This window comes from Sus scrofa, chromosome 1, assembly GCF_000003025.6.
Source record: "Sus scrofa isolate TJ Tabasco breed Duroc chromosome 1, Sscrofa11.1, whole genome shotgun sequence".
In the NCBI taxonomy this organism is placed as follows: domain Eukaryota; kingdom Metazoa; phylum Chordata; class Mammalia; order Artiodactyla; family Suidae; genus Sus; species Sus scrofa.
In genome coordinates, this window is record NC_010443.5 from 44,350,953 (window position 1) to 44,374,722 (window position 23,770).

At 41.2% G+C, this 23,770-nt stretch overlaps 1 protein-coding gene across 1 annotated transcript in view; it reads right to left on the reverse strand.

The window, feature by feature from the left end:
• DCBLD1 (discoidin, CUB and LCCL domain containing 1) overlaps positions 1-22,760 on the reverse strand; it is a 72,605-nt gene extending 49,845 nt beyond the window's left edge. The window contains exon 1 of the mRNA XM_005654388.3: positions 22,531-22,760. Within this exon, the coding sequence (XP_005654445.2) occupies positions 22,531-22,642 (112 nt within the window). The 5' untranslated portion in view covers positions 22,643-22,760. The remainder of the gene's footprint in view (positions 1-22,530) is intronic.

Consider the following 23,770-nt stretch of genomic DNA (forward strand, 5'->3'; position numbering starts at 1 on the left):
GCGCGCGCGCGCGCGCGCAAAAGTACATCATTCAGGAGTTCCCGTTGTGGCGCCGTGGTTAACAAATACAACTAGGAACCATGAGATGCGGGTTTGATCCCTGGCCTTGCTCAGTGGGTTAACGATCGGGCATTGCCGTGAGCTGTGGTGTGGGTCGCAGACGCAGCTCGGATCCCGTGTTGCTGTGGCGTAGGCTGGCAGCTACAGCTCTGATTAGACCCCTAGCCTGGGAACCTCCATATGCCGCGGGAGCAGCCCTAGAAAAGGCAAAAAGACAAAAAAAAAAAAAAAAAGTATGTCATTCAGCTGGAGATTAACAATCACTCAACATTCATATCTCCGGTAATAACAGTCACAGATGTAAAGGTTCCTGATAGACTTAGGATGTATCATTAGTCAAAGATCTACTGTTATTAAGTGCTTGCCACATACTGGACATGGCAATGCTGGAAACACATGAAACCAGCAATGGCTGCTTACTACTCAGAGTGAAAGGAGGGACGGTCACATGTTCATATAATTATAGTACAAGGTGCCCTGTGCCACATTGCGAGCAAAAGGTCAAAGAGCTGAAGAGAGAATCTATTTCAGTGAATTATCACTACTTCACCAAAACAAGAAATTTTAAGATTTTTCTGAATAGGAAACAATCAACTGACCAACAGGTTGGTCTGGTAAATTACAGTGACCAAGTATATCACTCAGATATTTAACAGCACACACAACTGGGTGGGCTGCAAGGTTAAAGAGCAAATATTGCATTTAAAGTACAAAATACCAGAGTTCCTGTCGTGGCTCAGTGGAAATGAATCTGACTAGTATCCATGAGGACACAGGTTCAATCGCTGGCCTCGATCAGTGGGTTAAGGATCCGGCGTTGCTATGAGCTGTGGGGTAGGCTGCAGATGTGGGTCGGATCTGGTGTGGCTATGGTATAGACCAGCAGCTGTAGCTCCAATTTGGACCCCTAGCCTAGGAACCCCCATATGCCGAAAGTACGGCCCTAAAAAGATAAAAGATGAAAGAAAGACAGACCGACCAACCCGTGGTTAATATGGCTTCAGAGAAAGATGGAGGGAGAGAAAGCAGAGGTCTGTTGGAGAAGGAACTCTCTGAGGTGGTAGAGGGCCCTGGTACTCCAAAGCCTCTATGGAGAAGCCCCAACTTAGGGATCCCAGGAATCTGAAACCCGAAGTGGCCTTCTTCCATCTCCAGCCTATTCCCTGCAAGACAAGGATCCACCAGAGTCTTCCTTTATTTTACTTTCTTCTTGCCCTGAGGCCTGCAGCCCAAAAGACGATGGAGGCCTAGTTAAAATCAGGCATGGGGAGAACTGCACACTATCCAAAATCAGCAGCCAACCTCTAGGGAAGGAACCACCTATTATGCAGAAACTCTCATAAGATTCCAAGCCGTGAGGCTGGACTGGGGGAGAGTTGACCTCAAGAATCAATGGGTTAGAGAGTACCAGGGGGGAATATAGACGGCAGAGATAAAACTACTCTGAAACTGGAAGGCCCAGGCAGAAGAAGTTGTGGAATTTATACAATAGGCAATTGGGGCCCACAGAGGGTTTGAGAAGGGAGATAATGAAGAGGTATTTGAAAAAGACTTGATATGAGAACTAGAATGCAGAAGAATCTGCATCAGAAGAGTAGCAGGAGGGCTAGGAATGAGGTAGCTGGAATTGGAAGGGAAAGAAAAACAGGGGGTAGTTCACAGGAAAAAAAATAAAGACTCGGGTTTTGGCTAATGATAGTGAGAAAGACAAGAACATTGAGATTTTGAGTCCAGAAATGACTGGAGCACTGAGGCTAAGATGATGGAAAAGGAAGCCTGGAGGGCAAGCAGGTTGGAAACAAAGGTTATAAGTTTGGTTCTTAAGTTTGGGGTGATTTCTCTAGTTCTTGCTCTCTCTGGCAATAAGTGTCAAATTGTTGAGAATTAAATGAAAATTACACCCGGGTAATATGTATGGTGCAGAAGCACACAGTGTCCAGGCTTTCAATTTAAAATCTGAATTGTCCACCTGCTTTTAAAAGCTTCGGTTTAAAAAAAAAAAAAATCCAATTTATACTTTCTCTTGGAAATTGGAAAACATGGCAACCGTACCAGCAGCTGCTCTCTGATACAGTGGCTGCCCCTTTAAAGGAGACAAAGGCCTTAGGGGCCCCCCCCCTGCCCCCCGGTCCTGATAATTCACTTCTAAGACTTGTCTCACCTTAGGAGACAAGTGATGCTCATCGATTTGGAGCATCACTGGATTTTATCATGTGATTTGGAGCACTCTGATGAAACAGCACCAGGGTAACTAGTGTAAAATTAGGCACATAAATACACACATAACGAACCCTCGCTAAACCACCAAAATATCACCTGGTCAAACAAATGGCTCTTTTCTTACTGCTAAGAAATTCTGCTTCTATAAGAGAGAAATGAGGTCTTTTTGCAAAAAAAAAAAAAAAAAAAAAAAAAAAAAAAAACCCACAGCTAGATTTAAAATGAGGATGAATTGCCTGTGAATCAGCCTATACATGATTATTGCATTCTAATCTTTTTTAAGTGACATGTCATGACAATGGGATTTTCAAGGAAAATCCCAGGGTGTGACTTTTATTCAACCCTGTAATTATGCTTCTTTCCAACACCTTCTACTCTAAAGCCTCAGAGGAAACATTTCACCCAGTGACGCTGGCAGAGGAAGCAGGCAGAGGAAGCAGGTTTAAGTTTTTAACACTTCCATCGTTCCTTTACTTGGGAGACCTGTGCCTCCTCAGGAAAGTCTCCCTTTTCCATAAACTATCAGAATGAAACTAGGTCTCTGTTCTGCCACAAAAACTGAAAGGAACTGCTGAGTTCTAACTAATTAAAAAGCAAACTGTCATCAGAATCTGCCAATTTCACTCTTGCCTACAGAAGACCATTTATGGAGTTTTATGTGGCAAGCACTAATACAATACACTTATTCCACAGGTATTAACGATATCAGGAATTTTCTTTTTGTCTTTTTCAGGCTGCACTCACTGCATATGGAAGTTCCCAGGCTAGGGGTTGAATTGGAGCTGTAGCAACGCTAGATCTGAGCCATGTCTGCAACCTACACCGCAGCTCACAGCAAAGCCAGATCCTAACCCACTGCCAGAGGGCAGGGGGTCGAACCCACATCCTCATGGATACTAGTCCGGTTGGTTACCACTGAGCAACAAGAGGAACTCACCGGGAATTTTCAACCTATTGTTTTTCCACGGTTTTGATGACTTCAAAGGATTATACATAGTTAACATACTATATTATATAACTGGAAGTTGCTAAGAGAGTAGATTAAATGTCCTCACCACAAAAAGGAAACTGTAATTATGTAAGATGATAACAGTGTTAGCAAATGCTATAGTGTTAAACAAATTTGAAATACATAAATGTATAAAACCAATGCATTGTAGACTTAAACTTACACAATGTCACATGTCAATTATATCTCAATAAAGCTAGAGGGGAGTGGGGAAAGAACTAGAAATATGCCAAAAGGGAAATGGAAAACTGCTAGGGAAAGAAAATGAGTATGAGATCATATATCAAATAAGGCAGATACATGCAAATGAAAACAACAGAGTCACACTGTTCCCATGACTGCATCCTAAGAGTCTTGTAGCTTAACTCAAAGACCATCTCTAATTAAGAACCACTGATAAGAAAGACAAGATTTAAAAATCTATCAGTTTGGAGTTCCCGTCATGGCTCAGCGGAAATGAATCCTACTAGGAACCACAAGGTTGCGGTTCGATCCCTAGCCTCTCTCAGTGGGTTAAGGATCCCGAGGTGATGTGAGCTGTGGTGTAGGTTGCAGATGTGGTGGCTCGGATCCCAAGTTGCTGTGGCTGTGGTATAGGCTGGCAGCTGCAGCTCCGATTAGACTCCTAGCCTGGGTACCTCCATATGTCACAAGTGCAGCCCTGAAAGCAAAAAAAAAAAAAAAAAAAAAAAAACTATCAGTTCATGTCCATATGTAACATGTCAACATCAGTATTGTGGTTGTGATATTATACTATACAGCATCTGTCTGTGTTATTTATTACAACTGCCTGTGATCTATGATTACCTGAGGGTAAAATTTTTACTTAAAAATTGAAGAAAAAAAAAAACAAAAAAAAACCCTGTCAGTCTGGTTAAATTTGGCTGAGGGGGTGAAAATGAAAGGGCTTTTATTTTCTATTTTATACTTTTCCATACTATTTGGATTTTGTGATTCTGCATGTTTTTTCTATTTAAATTATTATTATCATTTTTGCTTTTTAGGGCTGCACACACGGCATATGGAAGTTCCCAGGCTAGTGTCAAAACGGAGCAGCAGCTGCCAGCCTACACCACAGCCACGGCAATGCGGCTGCAACCTACAACACAGCTCAAGGCAACGCTGGATCCTTAACCCACTGAGCAAGGCCAAGGATTGAACCTGCACCCTCATGGATACTAGTTAAGTTTATTTCTGCTGAGCCACAAAGGGAACTCCCTTTAAATTATTTTTAAAGTATTTATACAAGTTTGCATTGAAAAGACCTATATGGAATGACAATCAATAAAGAGGCCATTTTTCTTCTAAAATCTCTGTACCAAATCCATTCACGAAGTTCTCACCTTTGTCAAGGAGCATGCGGTATTGAGTTTTAGGAGGTTCACAATGTATGCCCCAGTTTAAAGGTGAGAAAATACAATATATTTTCCTTAAGTCTACTCAACCAATGGTAGAGCCCAGATGACAATTTCCAGATGGTCTAATTCTAGGATTTTAAAAACACTTTTGCCTTACCTCTTTATCTGATCTTGTAACACATGTATATTTGTGTTTAATCTTGGAAAACCACCTACCCTGCTGCCCTATCAGACTTTTCTTTAGATATTTTCACAATATTCATCTATTAAAACAAGACGCTCCCTGATAAGATGTAGCTTATCTTGCAAGGGTCACAAATAAATGGAAGACCATTGGGTAGAAGGTCAAGAAAGAACTCTAAAATGAATGGATCTGGAAGGTTACCATCTAAATGACACTAAAATGAATGTATCTGGCAGGTTACCATCCATACTGATGGATCTTGGCATGTCTAGAAGTGAGACAAACAGATATAACATGTCCCCTGAGAGGATAAAAGTTACTATACTACAAAGCTATGATAATCAAAACAGTGTGGTACTGAAGTTCCCCTAGTGGTGGCACAGCAGGTTAAGGATCTGACATTGTTCCCCTAGTGGTGGCACAGCAGGTTAAGGATCTGATATTGTAATTGCTGTGGCTCTAGTCACAGCTGTGGTATGGGTTTGATCCTTGGCCCTGGAACTTCTGCATGTTGTAGGCCTGGCCAAAAAGAAAAAAAGAAACAAAACAAAACAAAAACCAGTATGGTACTGGCACAGAAACAGATATATAGATCAATGGAACAGGAGAGAAAGCCCAGGAATAAACTCATACACTTAACGTCAATCTATGACAAAGGAGGCAAGAATATACAATGGAGAAAAGACAGTCTCTTCTATAAATGGTGCTCTGAAAACTGGACAGCTATATGTAACAGAATGAAATTAGAACATTCTCTAATATTGCACACAAAAGTAACCTTAAAATGGATTAAAGACCTAAATGTAAGATAGGATACTATAAAACTCCTGGAGGAAAACTTAGGCAGAACAGTCTTTGACATAAATTCCAACAATATGTTTTTGGATCCATCAGCTAGAGTAATAGACACAAGCAAAAGCAAAAATCAACAAATGGGACCTAATCAAACTTAAAAGTTTTTTATAGCAAAGAAATCATCAACAAAATGAAAAGACAACATATGGAATGGGAGAAAATATTTGCCAACAATGCAACCAACCCAAGGGCTTAATTTCCAAACATACAAACTGCTTATACAGCTCAATATCAAAACCAACAACCCAATCAAAAAATGAAAACACTGGAGTTCCCTTTGTGGCATGGTGGAAACAAATCCAACTAGGAACCATGATGTTGAAGGTTCAATTTCTGGCCTAAGGAGGTTAAGGATCTGGTGCTGCCATGAGCTGTGCCATAGGTCACAGATGCGGCTCAGATCTGATGTGTTTGTGGTGTAGGCCAGCAGGTGTAGCTCTGATTGGACCCCTAGCCTGGGAACTTTCATATGCCACAGGAGCAGCCCTAAAAACCAAAAAAGCAAAAAAAAAAAAACAACAACAACAACAAAAAAAAACCCAGGAAAGAAAAGAAAACACCTAAATAGACATATAGATGGCCAATAGGCACATGAAAAGAAGCTCAACATTGCTAATTACTAGAGAAATGCAAATGAAAACTACTATGAAGTACCACCTCGTACTAGTCAGAATCGCCATCATCAGAAAGCCTACAAATAATAAATATTAGAGAGGGTGTGGAGACAAGAGACCCCTCCTACATTGTTACTGGGAATGTCAAGTTCATGCAACCACTATGAGGAACAGTATGGAGGTTCCTTAAGAAACTAAAAATAGAACTATCATATGATCAAGCAATCTCACTCCTGGGCATGGATCTAAAAAAAACCCCATAATTCGAAAAGATATATGCACCCCAATGTTCATTGCAGTAAAACAGCGAAGACATGGAAACACTTAAATGTCCATCAACAGAGGACTAGATAACGACAATGTAGTACATATACAAAGTGGAATATTATTTGGCCATAAAAAAGAATGAAATAATGCCATTTACACTTATATGGATGGACCTAGTGATTATCATACTAGGTAAAGGCAGAGACAAACATCACATGACATCATTTATATGTGGAATCTAAAAAATGCTGTAAGAACTTATTTACAAAACAGAAAGAGACTAATAGACATAGAAAACAATCTTACAGTTACCAAAGGGAAAAGGACAGTAGGGATAAATTGGGAATTTGGGATTAACAGATACTTAGTACTATATATAATAAACAACAAAGACAGAATCTATAGAATAAGGAACTATATTTGCTATCTTATAATAACCCATAATGGAAAAGAATCTAAAAAAAAAAATATGTATATATAACTGAATCACTTTGCTGTACACCTAAATTAACCATATTTAATTTAAAAAATGAAGTTGGATTTGCAAATGTAATTTTAATAAATACAGATGCCAATTTTAAAAAAGATAATTAGGGTATTAAATAATATCAGGAGAGTATTATTCATTTTGTGTGATAACAGTATTGAGGTTATGTAAAAAAAAGTCTTTTTTGAAGTTCCTGCTGTGGCACACAGGGTTAAGTATCCAGCGTTGTCTCTGAGGTGGCACAGGTTTGAACCCCAGCCCTGTGCAGTGGGTTAAGGATCTGGTGTTGCTGCAGCTGTGGCATAGGTCTCACTACGGGTCATATTCGGAATTTCCACACGCCGCAGGTGCAGCCATTTAAAAAAAAAAAAAAAAAGGAAAATGTCTTTTTTCTTAGAGATGCCTACTGACGTATGCAGGGCTGAAATGACGTCATGACATGAAGTCTGGGACTTATAAAATTCTTTAGCGAAAAAGGAAAGGAAGAAAATAAATGAAAAAGATGGGGAAATGTGGATGGTTACTATAGCTGGATGATGAGGGTTCACGGGTTTGTTTGTTTTAATTAAAATGAGAAGAAATAAAGGTCAACCTTGAAAAGAAAAAAAATAACAATCTTGGTTTTATAATTAAGCTCCCAGTGGTGTTGGGAGGACTGAAGGGCAGTGAGCCACAGTGATGCTGCAGTGGGAAGGGCAGGGATACTGAACTGCCACCTACCATCAAGGGGGGACTGTGGAAAGATGGGGAAAGGCAGAAGCTTTGCCACAAGGAATCTACTCTTCAAAAGTGGCTACCATACAAAGTTCATCTTTTTCTTCCTTTGAACTGTAATTTAATTGCCAAAGCACATGATGACTAAACTATGTATCATTTCCTCCTCTGCTGAGACTGAAAGCTTCTCCCTTTGTAGAATATTTGAAGGCTGGTTGGTCCATGATGGGCCAAAATCCTGGCATTTGCTTAGAGCCACAACTGGTGAGACTGACCAACCACCTCTTTAAAACAACTTACAAAAACTGCATGTATGAAGCTCAGATTCTGAAAAACGTGTAAGTACTCACTAATATTTTATAACTCCCCAAGTGATCTCCACCCTGAATTTAAGCATTTTAATTCTGCGCACTTGAAAGCAATGTAAATTAGAGGAGTCAGACTATGATATTTCCAAGAAAATTGATGGAAAAGTGAAAGCCATGTTTTAGCAGACTAATTTTAAAACAAATATGAAGCACATACATAGATAAGAAGAAAAAAGGATTCAAGTGTTAATTTTTATGCTGTGGGATCAGAAAGTGATTTTTTTCCATTTTACTTTTTTTCTGAATTTTCTACAGTATGAATACATTATGTATAAACCAGAAAAATAATAGAATGAAAGTCCCCTAATGTTCTCTGTAACATTAAAGTCTAATTTCACATTAGTCTTGAGGTATACAAACTGGAAGAAGTCTCTGCAAACCACATACCCAAATTGTTGTTACAAACTTAACACCTTGGAACTTAGTAACAGTTCCCATCTGAAGCAGTTCACAGTCAAGGGGAGAAAGAGGCAAGCTCACAAGTAATTCCTGAGAGTAGAGTGAAGTGACAGGTCCAAAAACCAGATGTGGACTCCCTATCTGTTCTCCAAATGTCTGAAATGAATGGATGTGTCCCTACCTTTCAGCCTTTTACACCAGCTGTGTGGGAAGTGTGGTATTTCTACATAAGCTTAAAACAAATCCCAGATGCTTGTCTACACGAGCCAACCATTTATTTAGTCTACTCTAATTCCAGACACTAAGAAAAGAAAACAATAACTTCCTTAAAAGACTATTTCCCTCTGATAAGAAAACATGTTCCACTAACAACAAAGAGAAATTAAGATATATCTGGTATGGACTAAGTTCCGCAACAGTACCAAGAATGATTTAGAATTTGAAAAAAAATTTTTACCTGAACTCTACTTGCTGGAAATTTTTTTGGATAAAGTAAAACTACTAGTGCAAAAATACTTTTAAGATTAATTATTAAGTAGTCCACAGACAAATGAGCAGCCCTCAAACTTGTTTTATTATGCCCCATAGACTATACATTTTTTTCAGTACAACCTAAGTACACATGCATACACCCACATAAATGACAAAGTCTAATGTTATAATACCTTTTACTATACATAATGCACTGTAATATTTCCTATTCTATTTATTTTTTGTTGTTGTTGTTTAATTTAAAGCATGCTGGTTGTGCCAAATGAACTGACTGTATCCCTCACGAATAGGCTACAAGCTGCAATTTGGGAAACAGTGCTCTAAGTTACCAAGATTGAAATCATTTCTAGAAACACAATTTCATTACAGTTGTACCCTTGCTCTTCCTACTATTCAAGCTACAACAGGTCTCAACACATACACTATCACCTGTGTGTGGGTGTGAGAAAATTTCTTCCCATGTCTGAAATCAAGTGAGCTCTTGATGACTACAATCTTTTCAACCACAAAAGGGAGCTTGCAATTATTACAGAGCTCTTGGTCTGATTATAAAAGGCGAACAGCTTTCCCCAGCTAGGACTAAGTTCACTGTCAGCCATACTCCCCTATACATTTTGCCCTTCTTCAGTTGTGCTTAACTTTTTTACCTTATGTGTTGTCTGGAAAGGAAGGGAAGAACAAGGGCAGGAGAGCCTTGTTAGTCTGTGTGAGAATAAAAAGAGTAAAACAGCAGTTATGATGGCAAAACTTCAGGTGTTCAAAATCTTCAGTTTTCCTGAAAGGAAAATGTATACTGTGCTGAAAGTCACAGCTATAGAAAAGAAACACACAGCCACAGTCTGCAGAACTCTACAGAATCTCTTTAAACTTCCATCATACCACATATAAAATAGATGCTAAAGATATCTAATGAAGATGACACTTTTGTCCCAGCCGATGAAAAGCATAAGTAAAGTAAGAGGAAACACAAGGGACTTACTGTCAAAAATCTCTCATGTAAACACAACACAATGCTTCCTATTAGCTAAAAAATCACCCAAATCAATTCATGAAAAGTTCATGAAAATTAAATCACTTCAAGTGGTCCTATCCAAGAGTCCCTACATTATTGGAGACTATTTCCATCAGTGTGCAAAGATGTCAATAATTTTAACATTAACCTATTAAAAAGCATCACTGGAGTTCCCGTTTTGGCTCAGTGGGTTAAGAACCTGACTGTGAGGATGTGAGTTCAATCCCTGGCCTCAACTCAGTGGGTTAAGGATCCAGCATTGCCCAAAGCTGCAGCATAGGTTGCAGATGCAACTCAGATTCAATGTTGCTCTGGCTGTGGTATAGGCCGGCAGCTGCAGCTCTGATTCGACCCCTAGCTGGGAAACTTCCATATGCCACTGGTGCAGCCATAAAAGAAAAAAAAAATTTAAATTAAAAGCATCATTTATGCCTAATGGAAATATAAAGCTCAAAACCTAGTTTCATACTATTCTTTAATGTGCTATCAGCAAGATCAGTGAAAACTCTATAGTTCTTGGTCACTCTCCAGTCTTGTGACTCCTACAAAAAGGAAAAAAGAATGCTGAAAGGGTTGTGGATGTCGGGGAAGAGGGTTTGCACATGTGCTATTTTTCTAATTTCATAAACCATTTCCATATACTTGGGAGGTGACAGACCACAATGGTCATCAATTCATCATCTGTAATATAGAGACAGTACCCAATTCACAAGGTTATCACAGCATTAAATGATATAAAGCTACATATAAAGCACTGAGCATAGAGGCCAGCATACAGTGAGAATTCAATATATTTTAATAACTATATTTTTATTTTAAAATACTACACATACTAAAGTGTCAAGAATATTGCTTTATGGAGTTTCCTTCGTGGCTCAGCGGTTAATGAACTCAGAACCCAAGTAGGATCCAGGAGGATGTGGGTTTGATCCCTGGCCTTGCTCAGTGGGTAAGGATCCAGCATTGCCTTGAGCTGTGGTATAGGTTGCAGACGCAGCTTGGACCCCATGTTGCTGTGGCTGTGGTGTAGGCCAGCAGCTATAGCTCCAATTCAACCCCTAGCCTGGGAACTTCCATATGCCATGGGTGCAGCCTTAAAAAGCCAAAAAAAAAAAAAAAAAAAAAAGAATATTGTTTTGAATTAGCTGGTTTCATCCAAATTCCATCACTAATTGGCTCTATGAGCCTAAGAAGTTACCTATTTTGTATTAATTTTCCTCATCTTCAAAATGACCAACCAAAACTGGGCATGGTAAAAACGAAGGAGGCTTGTATGTTTAAGTGCTTGAAACTGCTGCAAAGTCTACCTGGAAGACGTACCTAGGACCCACTACCTGTTAGGTCAGCACCTCTCAAAGTAGGCACTGTGGATCCTCAGTCCTAGAAGGTGACAAAGAGGTTACCCTCTTGTCTCCAAAAAAGAGCTGCAAGGCAAATAAGCTTCCAGAATCCTGTCTTTTTCTTTACCACGGGACATCTCAAAGCCCTTGTAGTGCATATGAAGCTCTAGCAGCAGAGGCAGTATGTAATATTTCCAGAAAACTCTGCTCAGTGAGCACCTACTGGAAGTAACGTTCTGTGGAACACACTGACCAGCTCCTGGGCTAGGCTCATAAAAGGGGGACACACAGATCCCTGAATGAGGCTGCTGGGATAAAAGATCAGATGTGGAGAGGTGAATTTTGGCCTTTAGAGTTCTAAAAATGACACTGATATTGTAATATATGACTGATAGCCAAAAGCAAGACTTCCCACCGTTGTTATTAAGTTACAAGTGCTTAAGTTACAAGGGGTCTTGCAACAGACTGGACACCTTGTTTGAGAGAAGTATCTTAATTTCACAGATGAAAATGACAACAACACTTGTTTGAATAGCAAAACAAGTCTGATGACTGTTTTATCCCTGATGAAGAGATGCTCAGGATAAGGAAGCTGGAGAAAAGTGGCTGCTGATCTTTACTGATAATGTCAGGGTGCTGAGGTAGTATCCATGCTGCAGTCGCGAAAGCTGAGGATAAAGTGTGAGCGGTTCTTCCCCTCTCTGCAATACCTTGTATTTTCTAAACTTGGATCCATGTTAAATATGCATGTCACCAATATCCACATAAAGCATAACTGCATATTGACTTTTCTCTCTGGTATCCAAAAATCCTAACACCATCAAGTACAGACAAAGTTCGTCTGAGTTCTAAAAGCTAAAACTGTGGATAAACAACAAGGTCCTCTGTACAGCACAGGAACTGTATTCAATATCCTATGATAGATCACAATGAAAAAGAATATGAAGGGAGTTCCCGTCGTGGCGCAGTGGTTAACGAATCCGACTAGGAACCATGAGGTTGCGGGTTCGGTCCCTGGCCTTGCTCAGTGGGTTAACGATCCGGCATTGCCGTGAGCTGTGGTGTAGGTGGCAGACGCGGCTCGGATCCCGCATTGCTGTGGCTCTGGCATAGGCCTGAGAACCTCCTACCCTGGGAACCTCCATATGCCATGGGAGCGGCCCAAGAAATAGCTAAAAAGAAAAAAAAAAAAAAAAAAGAAAGAAAAAAGAACATGAAGAAGAATATCTATATATATGAATTGCTTTGATGTACAGCAGAAATTAACACTGTAAATCAACTATGTCAATAAAACTTTTTAAAAAGTTAAAACTATAAACATTTCACTCTTGCACCTGCATACACACAGGTGCTTTCACTTTGACAGATTTTTTTTTTTTTTAATAAGAACCAAAAAGTTGGGAACAGGAAAACTATAAAATTAGTTGTGAAAGAGCTCTTATTAATACTTTGCATTTACCACCATTTATTGTAAAAGGTGACAGATACTGAGTGTTCTAAGGGACTTTATATTACCTTATTTAATCTCTAGGACAATCACATTTGATAGATATTATTACTTTCTTTTTCAAAAATTTTGAAACATTTCATACACACACATCCACACAGCTGTACATAAAGAATAATCTTGGAATTCCCATTGTGACTCAGCAGTAACAAACCCGACTAGTGTCCATGAGGATGCAGGTTTGATCCCCAGCCTTGCTCAGTGGGTTAAGGATCCAGCATTGCCATGAGCTGCAGTATAGGTCGCAGATACAGCTGGGATCCCACGTTGCTGTGGCTGTGGCATAGGCCTCCAGCTGTAGCTCTAATTTTACCCCTACCCTAGGAACGTCCACGTGCTGCAGGTGTGGCGCTTAAAAAAAAAAAAAAGAGTAATCTCTCAAATGTACAAGTATATACCGACATAGCTCTAAGATAGGGCATTTCCAACGCAGCCCAAGAGGCCTACAGCACCCTTTCTCCATCATCTGTCCCTCCCATTATCCTTGTTCTATGTGTGAAGGAGTTGAAGCTCTGAGAAGTTGAGTAACTCAGCCTCAGAGGCTGGGTTGGCATCTGAACTGCACCTGTCCACGGTTCCAGAGATCATGGAACTTAGGCACTGAGGCTGCAATTGCTGAAGTCTCCCATTTCAGAGATGAGGAGACTGAGGCAGAGTGATTCAAGACACTGCCTAAGATCATAATACTAAGAGGCACAACTGGTGCTAAAACTGATGTTACAATTATTTACTCATAATCCTACTCTTAAGTCTCAAAATTAACATGAGGAAAATAACCATGTTTAACTCACGGTTTCTTATAAAACTTATGAGAAATTCCACCTCACTCTTTTTTAATCATTTAAGTAAGCACTTTTTACTAGAATTATTAAATAGTCTTGAGAAGTGACTGTTACACTTCCCACAAAGGTTGTTCTCTTTGCTTAGCACTGACGTAAGTCCTAAAAGATGCTTTGAAAATGAAGCTTTTTCAGTAAAGTGCTGCTTCTCAAACTTTGGTGTGCACATCAGCTGTCTGGAGATCTTGCCAATATGCAGGACCTGAAATTTCTGCAAGTCCAAAACTCTCTTGGTAATGACCATTCTGCTGGTCCTTTTAAGATATCCTCTGAGTAGCAAGAGACTTAAAGGGGCCTCATTACTAATGGGGATCTTGCAGTGGATATTTTTATTTTTATTTTTATTTTTTTATTTATTTTTTTTTTTATTTTTTGTCTTTTGTCTTTTTTTTTGTCTTTTTTGTTGTTGTTGTTGTTGTTGCTATTTCTTGGGCCGCTCCTGCGGCATATGGAGGTTCCCAGGCTAGGGGTTGAATCGGAGCTGTAGCCACCGGCCTACGCCAGAGCCACAGCAACGCGGGATCCGAGCCACGTCTGCAACGTACACCACAGCTCACGGCAACGCCGGATCGTTAACCCACTGAGCAAGGGCAGGGACTGAACCCACAACCTCATGGTTCCTAGTCGGATTCGTTAACCACTGCGCCACAACGGGAACTCCAGTGGATATTTTTAAAAATGAAAAATCCTTGAGATAGCAGTTTTGTATGGTTTCACCTTTATATCTATTCCTAGAATTGGAACACATCTATATTTTCAATTCTCTGACACATTTTTACTCTAGATTTCACCTATCCATCCAGGACAGACAATGATAAATTTCAGGATTTATATTTAAGCCAGAGTGACATTTCTGACACCTGGACAGGAGTGTCAATTTAGGAATTACTTGATCATATGATAGAAAATACACAAATAGAATAAGAAGGTTTATGGGAACATATATGTATGTACCACATATAAGGAAAAAGCAACTGATGTTTACTGACCAGAAAACAGCAAATCTCAGTTGGGAAGGAGATGGCATTTTATCATACACCTAATGACATGCAAAACATGAGAGTTGAGAAGAAAAAAAAAAAAACTTTATAAAACCCATGTTGCACTGTCCTGAAAACTGTTGTCTTTGCACATTCTGTATTTTGCATGGTGCAATAAAAGCACATGGTGAGCTACTAACTGGGAGTTTTAAAGGTCTTAATATTTCTGTGGCAAATGTAATCATCTCTCAGAGAAGCCAAAGGCTATTAACTAAAAACTTTATTGCATAAATAACCACCTGAAATTGTATTCCTCCAAGACTTCTTTTCTTGACCTGATCTCACCTGGATGAATGGCCCTTGAAGATGAGGAGCAAGAAACCCCTCTAGGGCATTGAGAATTGTAGGACATGCACCTGAGTCCCCCTTTAGGCACATAAAGTGAACTTACCTGGGGTAAATGATTCAACCTCTCTGAATCTCAATTCCTTCAATAGTGCTCAGAGTTGGGATTAAATTAAAATGCAAAAAGTTTGTCATAAAAATACATATATAAAAGTAAGGTTTTAAAATTTAATTTACATAATATCTGGGCAAGCACCAATGATCAACAGATGCTTAAACCACTGACTGAACTGCTGATGGGGCAGAGTAGCTTTTAGTGACCAAAAGACTATTATCCCATAGACTACTTATAGGTCATACGGGAAAAGGCAACTTTATAATGGAAGGATCAAGTTGTCACTTCCTGAAGTCACTGATCATACTTAGCACCATTCAATGTAAGACAATGATAACCTATGCATCTTGTTGTGATACAATTAGCAGTACCTGGCACCTTTGAGGTACTTTTATCAGATACACTTAACCTGAATCTAATCAAACCTGGAGGTCTAACTGTAGGTTTATATTTTGGGGGATTGTGCAAGTAAAAGACACACTACTCAGAAGCAGTTAGTCTAATTTAGGATGTAAGCTGGGTCACCAGAAAATTTAACCTACTTTCCCTGCAGGAAAATAAAATGTATGTGGATGGGGACCAGTGATAGATTAAAAGTGACTTAAGAGAAGTAATAACTAACTGCCATGTGTGGACTCTGCCTGCATCAAACAAAAGAAATGTGTAGGTTAACTGGGGAAATATGATGAGTATTAGATGACACTAAGATAATACTGTTAATATTTTAGGCATGCTCAAGGCATCGTGGTAATGTAAGAAAATGGCAACAGATACAAGTGAAATACTCAGGGGAGAAATACCATGGAGTCTTTAAATATATTTTAAACACCTCAGGAGAAAAACTGTTAAAAATCTTGACAAATTAAAATTTTAACAAATAATACAGCACAGTAACTGAAGCAAAGAGGATTAAAGAGGAAAAAGAAGTTGGGAAAAAAAATTCTTAACCAAAAAGCAGGAGGGTCTCGAAGATTTTTTAGACCTTTTTGAGCGAGCACCAACCAACAGCAGATACAGGGCTATTTCTCTGGCTGTAGAGTTAGGTGACCTTCTATTTTAGACTCCTGGCAAAGCAGGGGCTTTCTGGAGCGGGGGGCGGGGGGGAGAAGGCAAATCTCCTTTTTTGGGCCACATCTGTGGCATGCAGAAATTCCCTGGTCAGGGATGAACCAGAGCCACAGCAGCAACCTGAGCTGTAGCAGTGACAACTGCTGGATCCTTAACCTGCTGAGCCACAAGGAACTCCAAAAAAAGGCACATCTTGGTCCCTGTAATTCTCATAAGTGGCCTCCATTCTAAACTCCTCAGATTTGGAGTAATTCAATAAACAGAACTCATGATCCAGGGATCTCATGGGCTATAAAGCCTCAAAAGTTTCTTTCTTTGGACTGACATCAACACAGTTCAATATGAGGTAAACCTACTCTGTCAAAAGCAATAAAAAAGCTGAATTAAATCCACTCAGCCACTTAAAAATTAAATGAGAATCACAAAGATATTTACCTATTTTTTCCTGTAGGAAATTTTATGCACTGGCACTTTGAATTTAACAAGACTTCATAAACTTTAATATCTACTGATCTTGATAATGTCAGAAATAATAGTGAAATAAAGTTTTTTTCTTTTTCCTTTTTGCAGAAACAGACTTCTCCATAAAAACCATTTACGTGCAACCTCTAGGTATATCCACTAAACACTCTCGATCACGCAACGGAGCCATATAAAACGTAAATGACCATATGCAAGCATATACAAGACAAAGATATTTCTGCAAATATGGGGTATTAGAATTCTCAAGGAGACAGTTCATGAAAGCTAGATTAATAAACAGAAATGGCATTAAACAGTCAAGGCATACATGACTACGTGGCTACATCCACTGTTAAGGTCACAAATGGCTAAACACTGTCCACAAGTGATCTTTGAGGTGAAGCAGACCCCGGATACCCTCAATATATAAGCACCTGCAGATCTTAGGGGACTGCTGACTCCCCTGGTTCAACTTGGTAAAGCACCCTCTTCTGTCGGGATTGCCGGCACCTACCTCATGGCAGTTTCCCAGTGGTGCCTGGGAAAGAAGTCTCTCAGATTCCCAACCCTTTTCAGAGTTGAATCTAGTTATTTTCTTGAATATATGTATGGCATGTCTAAAGATACCACAACAGTTGAGTATGCAATCTCTGTTTAAAACACTTTCATGACTATTTCCCGTCACCTCATTCTCTGAAACCTCAGCCTCAGCATTCATGCACTGACTCAGGAAACAGTTATCTGGAGCCTGTTATCAGCCAGGCACTGTACTCAGTGCTGGTGGTAAATAAAATGGCTCTATTCCACCCCTGCTCTCATGGATCTTAGACTTTCCTCCCACTTTCCTCCTTTCTCCCACCCCTCTCCCCATAAAAAACAAAGAAACAAACAAACCTGTCCTCTTCAACTCCCACCGAAAGGCAAATTTGGCAGTTGGTTCCGGATTCAGGATACTAGGACTCACAAAATTTATTTCCACGTTGGTTTAGAAATTGCCATGTGGTTTTTTCCCCCCTCATCAGTGAAGTCTCTCCCACTCCCCCACCCGGAAGGCAAACGACTATTTTTAAAAATGAACATCTGGAAGATGACATCAGAATGACTCTTCGTTGCAAGAAGGCATAATTACTCCATCGCCAACAACAAAAACAACAAATCCCTGAAAGTCCGACAATAGTTTTCCTTTCATCTTCAATGCCTGACTTTGAATATACCAGAATGGGTTCCTCTACTTTTAAATCTATAGTCTCAAACTTTTTGTTTACAAACAGCAGTTGGACTTGACATACAACTTCACTACTTAGTCTTGTTCAGGTTTTGATTCTCAACAAGAGTCAGCTCTGAGTCTTTTTTTTTTTTTTTTTCTTTCTTTCTTTCCTTTTAGGGCTGCACCTGTGGTATACAGAAGTTCCCAGGCTAGGGTTGAGTTGGAGTTGCAGCTGCCAGCCTACACCACAGTCACAGCATCATGCAACCTATCCTGCAGCTCATGGCAATGTCAGATCTGTAACTCACAGAGGGGGGCCAGGGATCAAACCCATATCCTCATGAATACTATGTCGGGTTCTTAACCCACTCAGCCACAATGGGAACTCCCAACTCTGAGTCTTTAACAACAGAGCAGGAACTGTGTTTTCAGTGCCTTCTCACCCCAACCTCCGTAAGCACCACTGGCCACTCTTCAAGTCACAAAGCTTCTCATGGACCTGATATTCTCACAGTGGAGAGACATACAAGGCAGAAAAGTATAAATTATATACTCTCTTGGAAGAAGGTAAATGCTCTAGAGAAAACTGCAAGGAGGGTGGAAAGAGGGTTACAGGTGGTTAGGGCAGTTCTTCCTAAGAAGACAACATCTGAACAAAGACTGAAGGAGAAGGGAGTCATGTGAATATCTGGGAGGAGTCTGTTCCAGGCAGAGGGAACAGCACATGCAAAGGCTCTGAGTAGAAGGGTGCTTGATATCATTAAAAGAAGGCCAGTATGCTGGGAATATGGGGGAGTGTGGTAGAGAATGAGGTCTAAGAGGCAATGGGGGAGGTAGGACAAAGGGGTCCCCATATATTTGTCAAACAGTAATAATTAGTAAGATAGCTGGCATTTATTGAACTCTTTGTGCTAAGTGCAATTCCAGACAGGTTTCGTGTATTATCTCCCTAAAAATTCAAAACAACTGGTTGCCCTAACATACAGAGAGCTGACTTTATGCTTTAGGACACCCATGGCAGTAAGTTCAAACTCTATAGGAAATATTTCCCTGAACAATTTCTTTTTCCCCCCCGCCTTAACATGACTAAAACTCTTGCTAAATGCTACAATTAAGTTCCCCATGCATCTTAAAAAATAAAAATGTAATTTCTTATGTCAGATGTCTTGCTTATTTCCATGTTGTGGTTTTTAAGATGATTTTCAAATCTGTTTCAGTGTCGTAATGTTAAAGGATTCAACTTATGAAAAGTTATTAAGTACAGTTTGGGACATTATTCAGAGTCCAAATTCTGCTTTAATAACATCCTTTGATGTGTTTAATGAATCCTTTATCACAACTTTCTTTTCTGAACTATATGGTATAACAACAATGTTTCAGAGTGTTAGTTACAAATTATATCTACTACAAATTACACCTACTGGTACACATCTTTCTGTTGTACTTGCATTTAAAAGGCATCCTTACATGCAGAAGTAAGCATTCCAAGAGTGCTGTGCTTGCTAAACAAAATTAATTAGTGGAAGCACCAGATGTATACCTTCATAAAGAACTTTGGTAGACTCTTTATTACTTAGTTTTCACTAATTAGGAGATAATTTGAAAATACTCCTAAATACAAAGAGATTGTTCAGTTCAACTAAAAAAAAAAAACATGTATTGAGCCCTTTGGTCAGGTGCTATGAGGATAAAGATAATCCCAGGTGCTGCCATTAGGAAGTGACAGTCTACCAGGCTGACCGAATCACAGACCTTCAAGATGAGGGAAAGTGTGGGGTGAGGTCACAACTGATGCAGGCGGCACCAGAATAAACTTGTGCTTACTTTTTAAAAAGCCACTCACATAAAACATCAGATATCAGCTGTCCTCTGTCAAACCAAATATAAAGGCATGATGACTTAAAAACAGGACTTTCCAAAAGTCAAAAGTTAAAGAGTTGGATGGAATTTTTAAATCAATTTTTATGTATCCAATTCTATGCTTAGAAGTTTCCTCAGAGATCAATTGCTTATTTTTATCCTCTAATACCTAAACCCCAAGGAGGAACTCTTTAATATGCATTTCTAAATATTTTTGTGAAGAGGGATTTTTAGTATCAATTCCTCACATGAATTAAAGGTATTTCATTCCACAAAACTTATAATCAAGGTAATAAGACTTAAGCACAGGCCTATGTATTTATACAAAATTAAATCAATACTAATGACCAACTTACAGGTAAGATTATGTAAGGTCAAAATCACGTGAAACAATTTGTGTAAATATCTAACTTTAGTTAAGTGGGTTCAGAGGAGCAGGGCATAAGGAATGGAAATCAGCCCAAACTCTGCTCATCAAGCCCTACGTTGGCTGTGAATACAGGAAGAATGGATTGTTCTGGAAATAAAATTGCTCAAAAACACCATATAGGCAAGCAGCAGCCCTACAAAGGAACCAAGATAGCTTCATGGGGCCTAGACTCTGACTTTAAAAGTTTGAAGAATTTCATTGAATGGGCTTTTAAATATTCAGATTAATTTATCCCATTTGTTTCCTGAAACACAACACAATGAATAAAAGTCTAATATTAAATTGTCTATGACAGACAGTAGTAGCACTTTATCATAACCCTCACATTATCAGATGTTTCCACCATCTCAAAGATGACCTGAATCAGAATCACCTGTGGGAACTTTTTAAAAGTACATATTTCCAGGCCCCACCCATTGGACACTCTGATTCACAATGTGGGGCTGGGGCTTTATAATGCGTCTGGACAGTGTGGTGATCAGGCAGGTTGGGGAGCCAAGAAGTACCACATTAAGCTGCCTCTAAGAATGATGAGGGTAAAACGTAACAAATGGTGTCTTCTCACCAAACCCAGACTGTTAGGCTAAGCCTATCCTCTTACGTTCCTAATGTTGAGAGCACTAGTATCACTTATGACCACCATCCAACTACATATCCAGTAGCATATCTCCAAACCTAAAGTGGGTGTACATGCTTAAATTTATGGAAGCTTGAAAAAGAAGAGACCAAGGGCTAACTGGAAAAATCACACAGATGTGAGATATACTCAAAAACCATTGATCATGCCTCTTCACTCAAGAGGTGTCAAAACTCAAGTCTCTAGGAGATTTTTCCCAGTAAATGTGCCAAATCTAAGTTTTACTTCTGATTGAATATTTAACATCCTAAATATATAGGATGCTTCATGGAAACATGACAACATCTTTTTCCAACAATCATGTGCAGTCAAGTCTCAAATTTGAAGCTCTAAGAATCTAAGCAATCACACTTCTTCCCAGAGAACTACTCTATAAAGCACTCAGTTAACAGCCTGGATGCATCTGAAACTTCACTGGGGAAAAAATGGAGGACAGTTTCCGCCAGATTAGTACAGGGACATATATATAGGTGGCTCTATTCATAGATGTACAATATTGAAAGTGCATCTTCAAACAGTGACTTGAGAAACATTTTTTAAGTGCTTAAAAGATCCATATCAAAATCCTACATATTTAATAAAAGCATACATATTTATCAATATTTTACGAAACGTCTAGCATTCTGCTACAGTGCCAAAATATTTTGTCTAAACTGCCTTTTTTTTTTTTTTTTCTTTTCCTAACAAATCGGTATGGAGGCTAATTTAGGAAGCACTACCAACATCTTGAGTATCAATGTTTCAGACTGGAAACGGATACATGGTTCAGGGGGAAAAAATGGCAGCATTTGGCTTAGTTTTGATTTTTGTCTCATTAGAAGGCACGGGGCGGGGGAGGGGAGGCAATCGAAATATTCTGGATAAATGCACTGCCATTCAGTAACCTCCATTGTAGAGGGGCAAAAGTAGGGGAGGAGGGAAACAAGAACTGAAAACCCAGCACAAAGCTACCCCTTGCGATCAATAAAGAATTAAAACGATCTGCCTACGGCTGGTAAAACGGCTTACTGCTTTCATCTGGTGGATTTACCTCAGTAAACTCGACTGTGGACTAATTAGGTCCAACTTGAAACCAAGGACCAGGTCCATAGAAAGATCAGCCTAGTCGGGAGCTGATTCACTCAAACGCCCAAGAAGGAACCGAGCCACAGGGTTCCGAGTTGGGACGCAAGCAGCTCACTCGTGGGAGGCGGCGCGGTGGGGCTGCTGGCTTCCCCGGCAGACCTCGGGAAATCATTTCCCGACCACTCAGTGCAAGCCGCAAACGCACACGCTAGGATTCCAGCCGCGCAGGGGCGAGAGGCGACCGGGATGGCCCGGCCGCCCCAAGTGCTAGGCAGCTCTGTCAAAAGGAGGCTAGGACTCCGGTACAGGACTCTCGCCTAAGGCGGCCGGGGTCGTCAGCTCGCGCCCCCTAGGCCAAGTCACTTCTCCGGGGGGCGGCGGAGTCAGGAAGTCTGGAAATTAAATGAGAGGGGCTGCAAAGAGAGAGGGCGGGGAGGGCCAAGTTGACTCTCCTGTTTGGGGGCTAAGGAGTAAGTTTGGTGGGGAGCAGTCGGAGCGCAGTAACTTATTTTATACTCGAACTGCTGCCGCCCAGAGAGAGCCGGACTCCACAGGGCGCAAGCGGCTACTCCGACTTCCTCCCGCGCGCGGTCCCTACAGGCCCAGCCCGCCGCCCGCCCGCCGCGCTCCACTCACCCAACTTCTCCGCCTGCAACCAGAGCGGCGCGGAGACCGCGAGCAGCAGAGCCAGGAAGCCCCGCCGGGCAGCCCCCGCCGTCGCGCAGCCGCCGCGGGCGCCGGCCACCATGGCCCTGCCGGGCGCCACCTTGGCAGGCTCCGTTTTCCTTCGGCGCGCGCAGCGCCGCCGCCGCCGCCCGGGCCGGGCCGCCTCCTCCGCGGCCAAGCGCGGCGCCGGGACTGGACGCAGCCTCGGGCCGGCACCGAATCTCATTGGGGCGGCCCGGGGCCCAGCCCGTCAGGGGCGTCTCCCGCTCCGCCCTGCTAGCCAGCCCCCGAGGAGGAAGTCGCTCCCGGGCGGCGGCTGGCCGCCAGGGCGGAGGCGTACCGGGCGCCGTCTGCGCTCCCCTCTAAGTACCCGGCGCTCGCTGCTTCACTCCTCCCTTTTCCTCCGCCCCTTCTCCCCCAGTGCACGTGAACCTGGGAGCCACGAGGACTCCTGGCCTTCAGACCTGTCCGGAGCTGCCTGGGTCTTCCCCCGAGTGCTTGAGCGCGTGGTGAGCGCGCCAGAAAGGCTACTCTCCTCCAGGGCTTTGGCATGCCCTTGACAGTAGCACTGGGGAACTCGAAATACTGTCACCATAGGATGATGATGGTGACAAGATCTAGTCCAAGTTCCTCCATTTATTCATTCAAAAGTTACGAGGTTCCAAAAGTGTGCCTCCCAGGCACGGTGCTAAACTTTGTGACACTTGCCGACATTGAAAATAATCAGGCAAGTATGCAATGCAAATTGCAATCGGTGATGAAAAGTGCTAGTGGAGCACATTCAGTAACACCTAATTAGATGGCAGGTGACGAGACTGCAGGTAGAAGTCAGAAGAAGCCTCATCTAAAAAGCGGCATTTATGTGAGAGTGAATGGGACTTGGGAAAACAGCGAGGGCGGGGGACAAGAGAACGAACGGACACGGTATGCAAAAGAGCTGAGAGGGGAAAAGGCCCTCGTAGCCGGAGCAAGGCAAACAGGTGGAAGAATGGCCAGAGGTAGAAGCCAGAGCATAGAGCACTGGCCGGAACGTGGGGGGCGGGGGGGAGCCATGGAAGGCCGCGTAAAGATGTTTAAACTTTATCCCCCGATTAACGAACAGCCAAGGAAGGCTCAGGAGGAGTAACACTGATTGTCTTGGGAGCGGAGAAGGGCTTGGAGGGAGGCAGGTTGGAAAGAGGGAATTACAAGGCTCTTAGCGAGTAGTTGA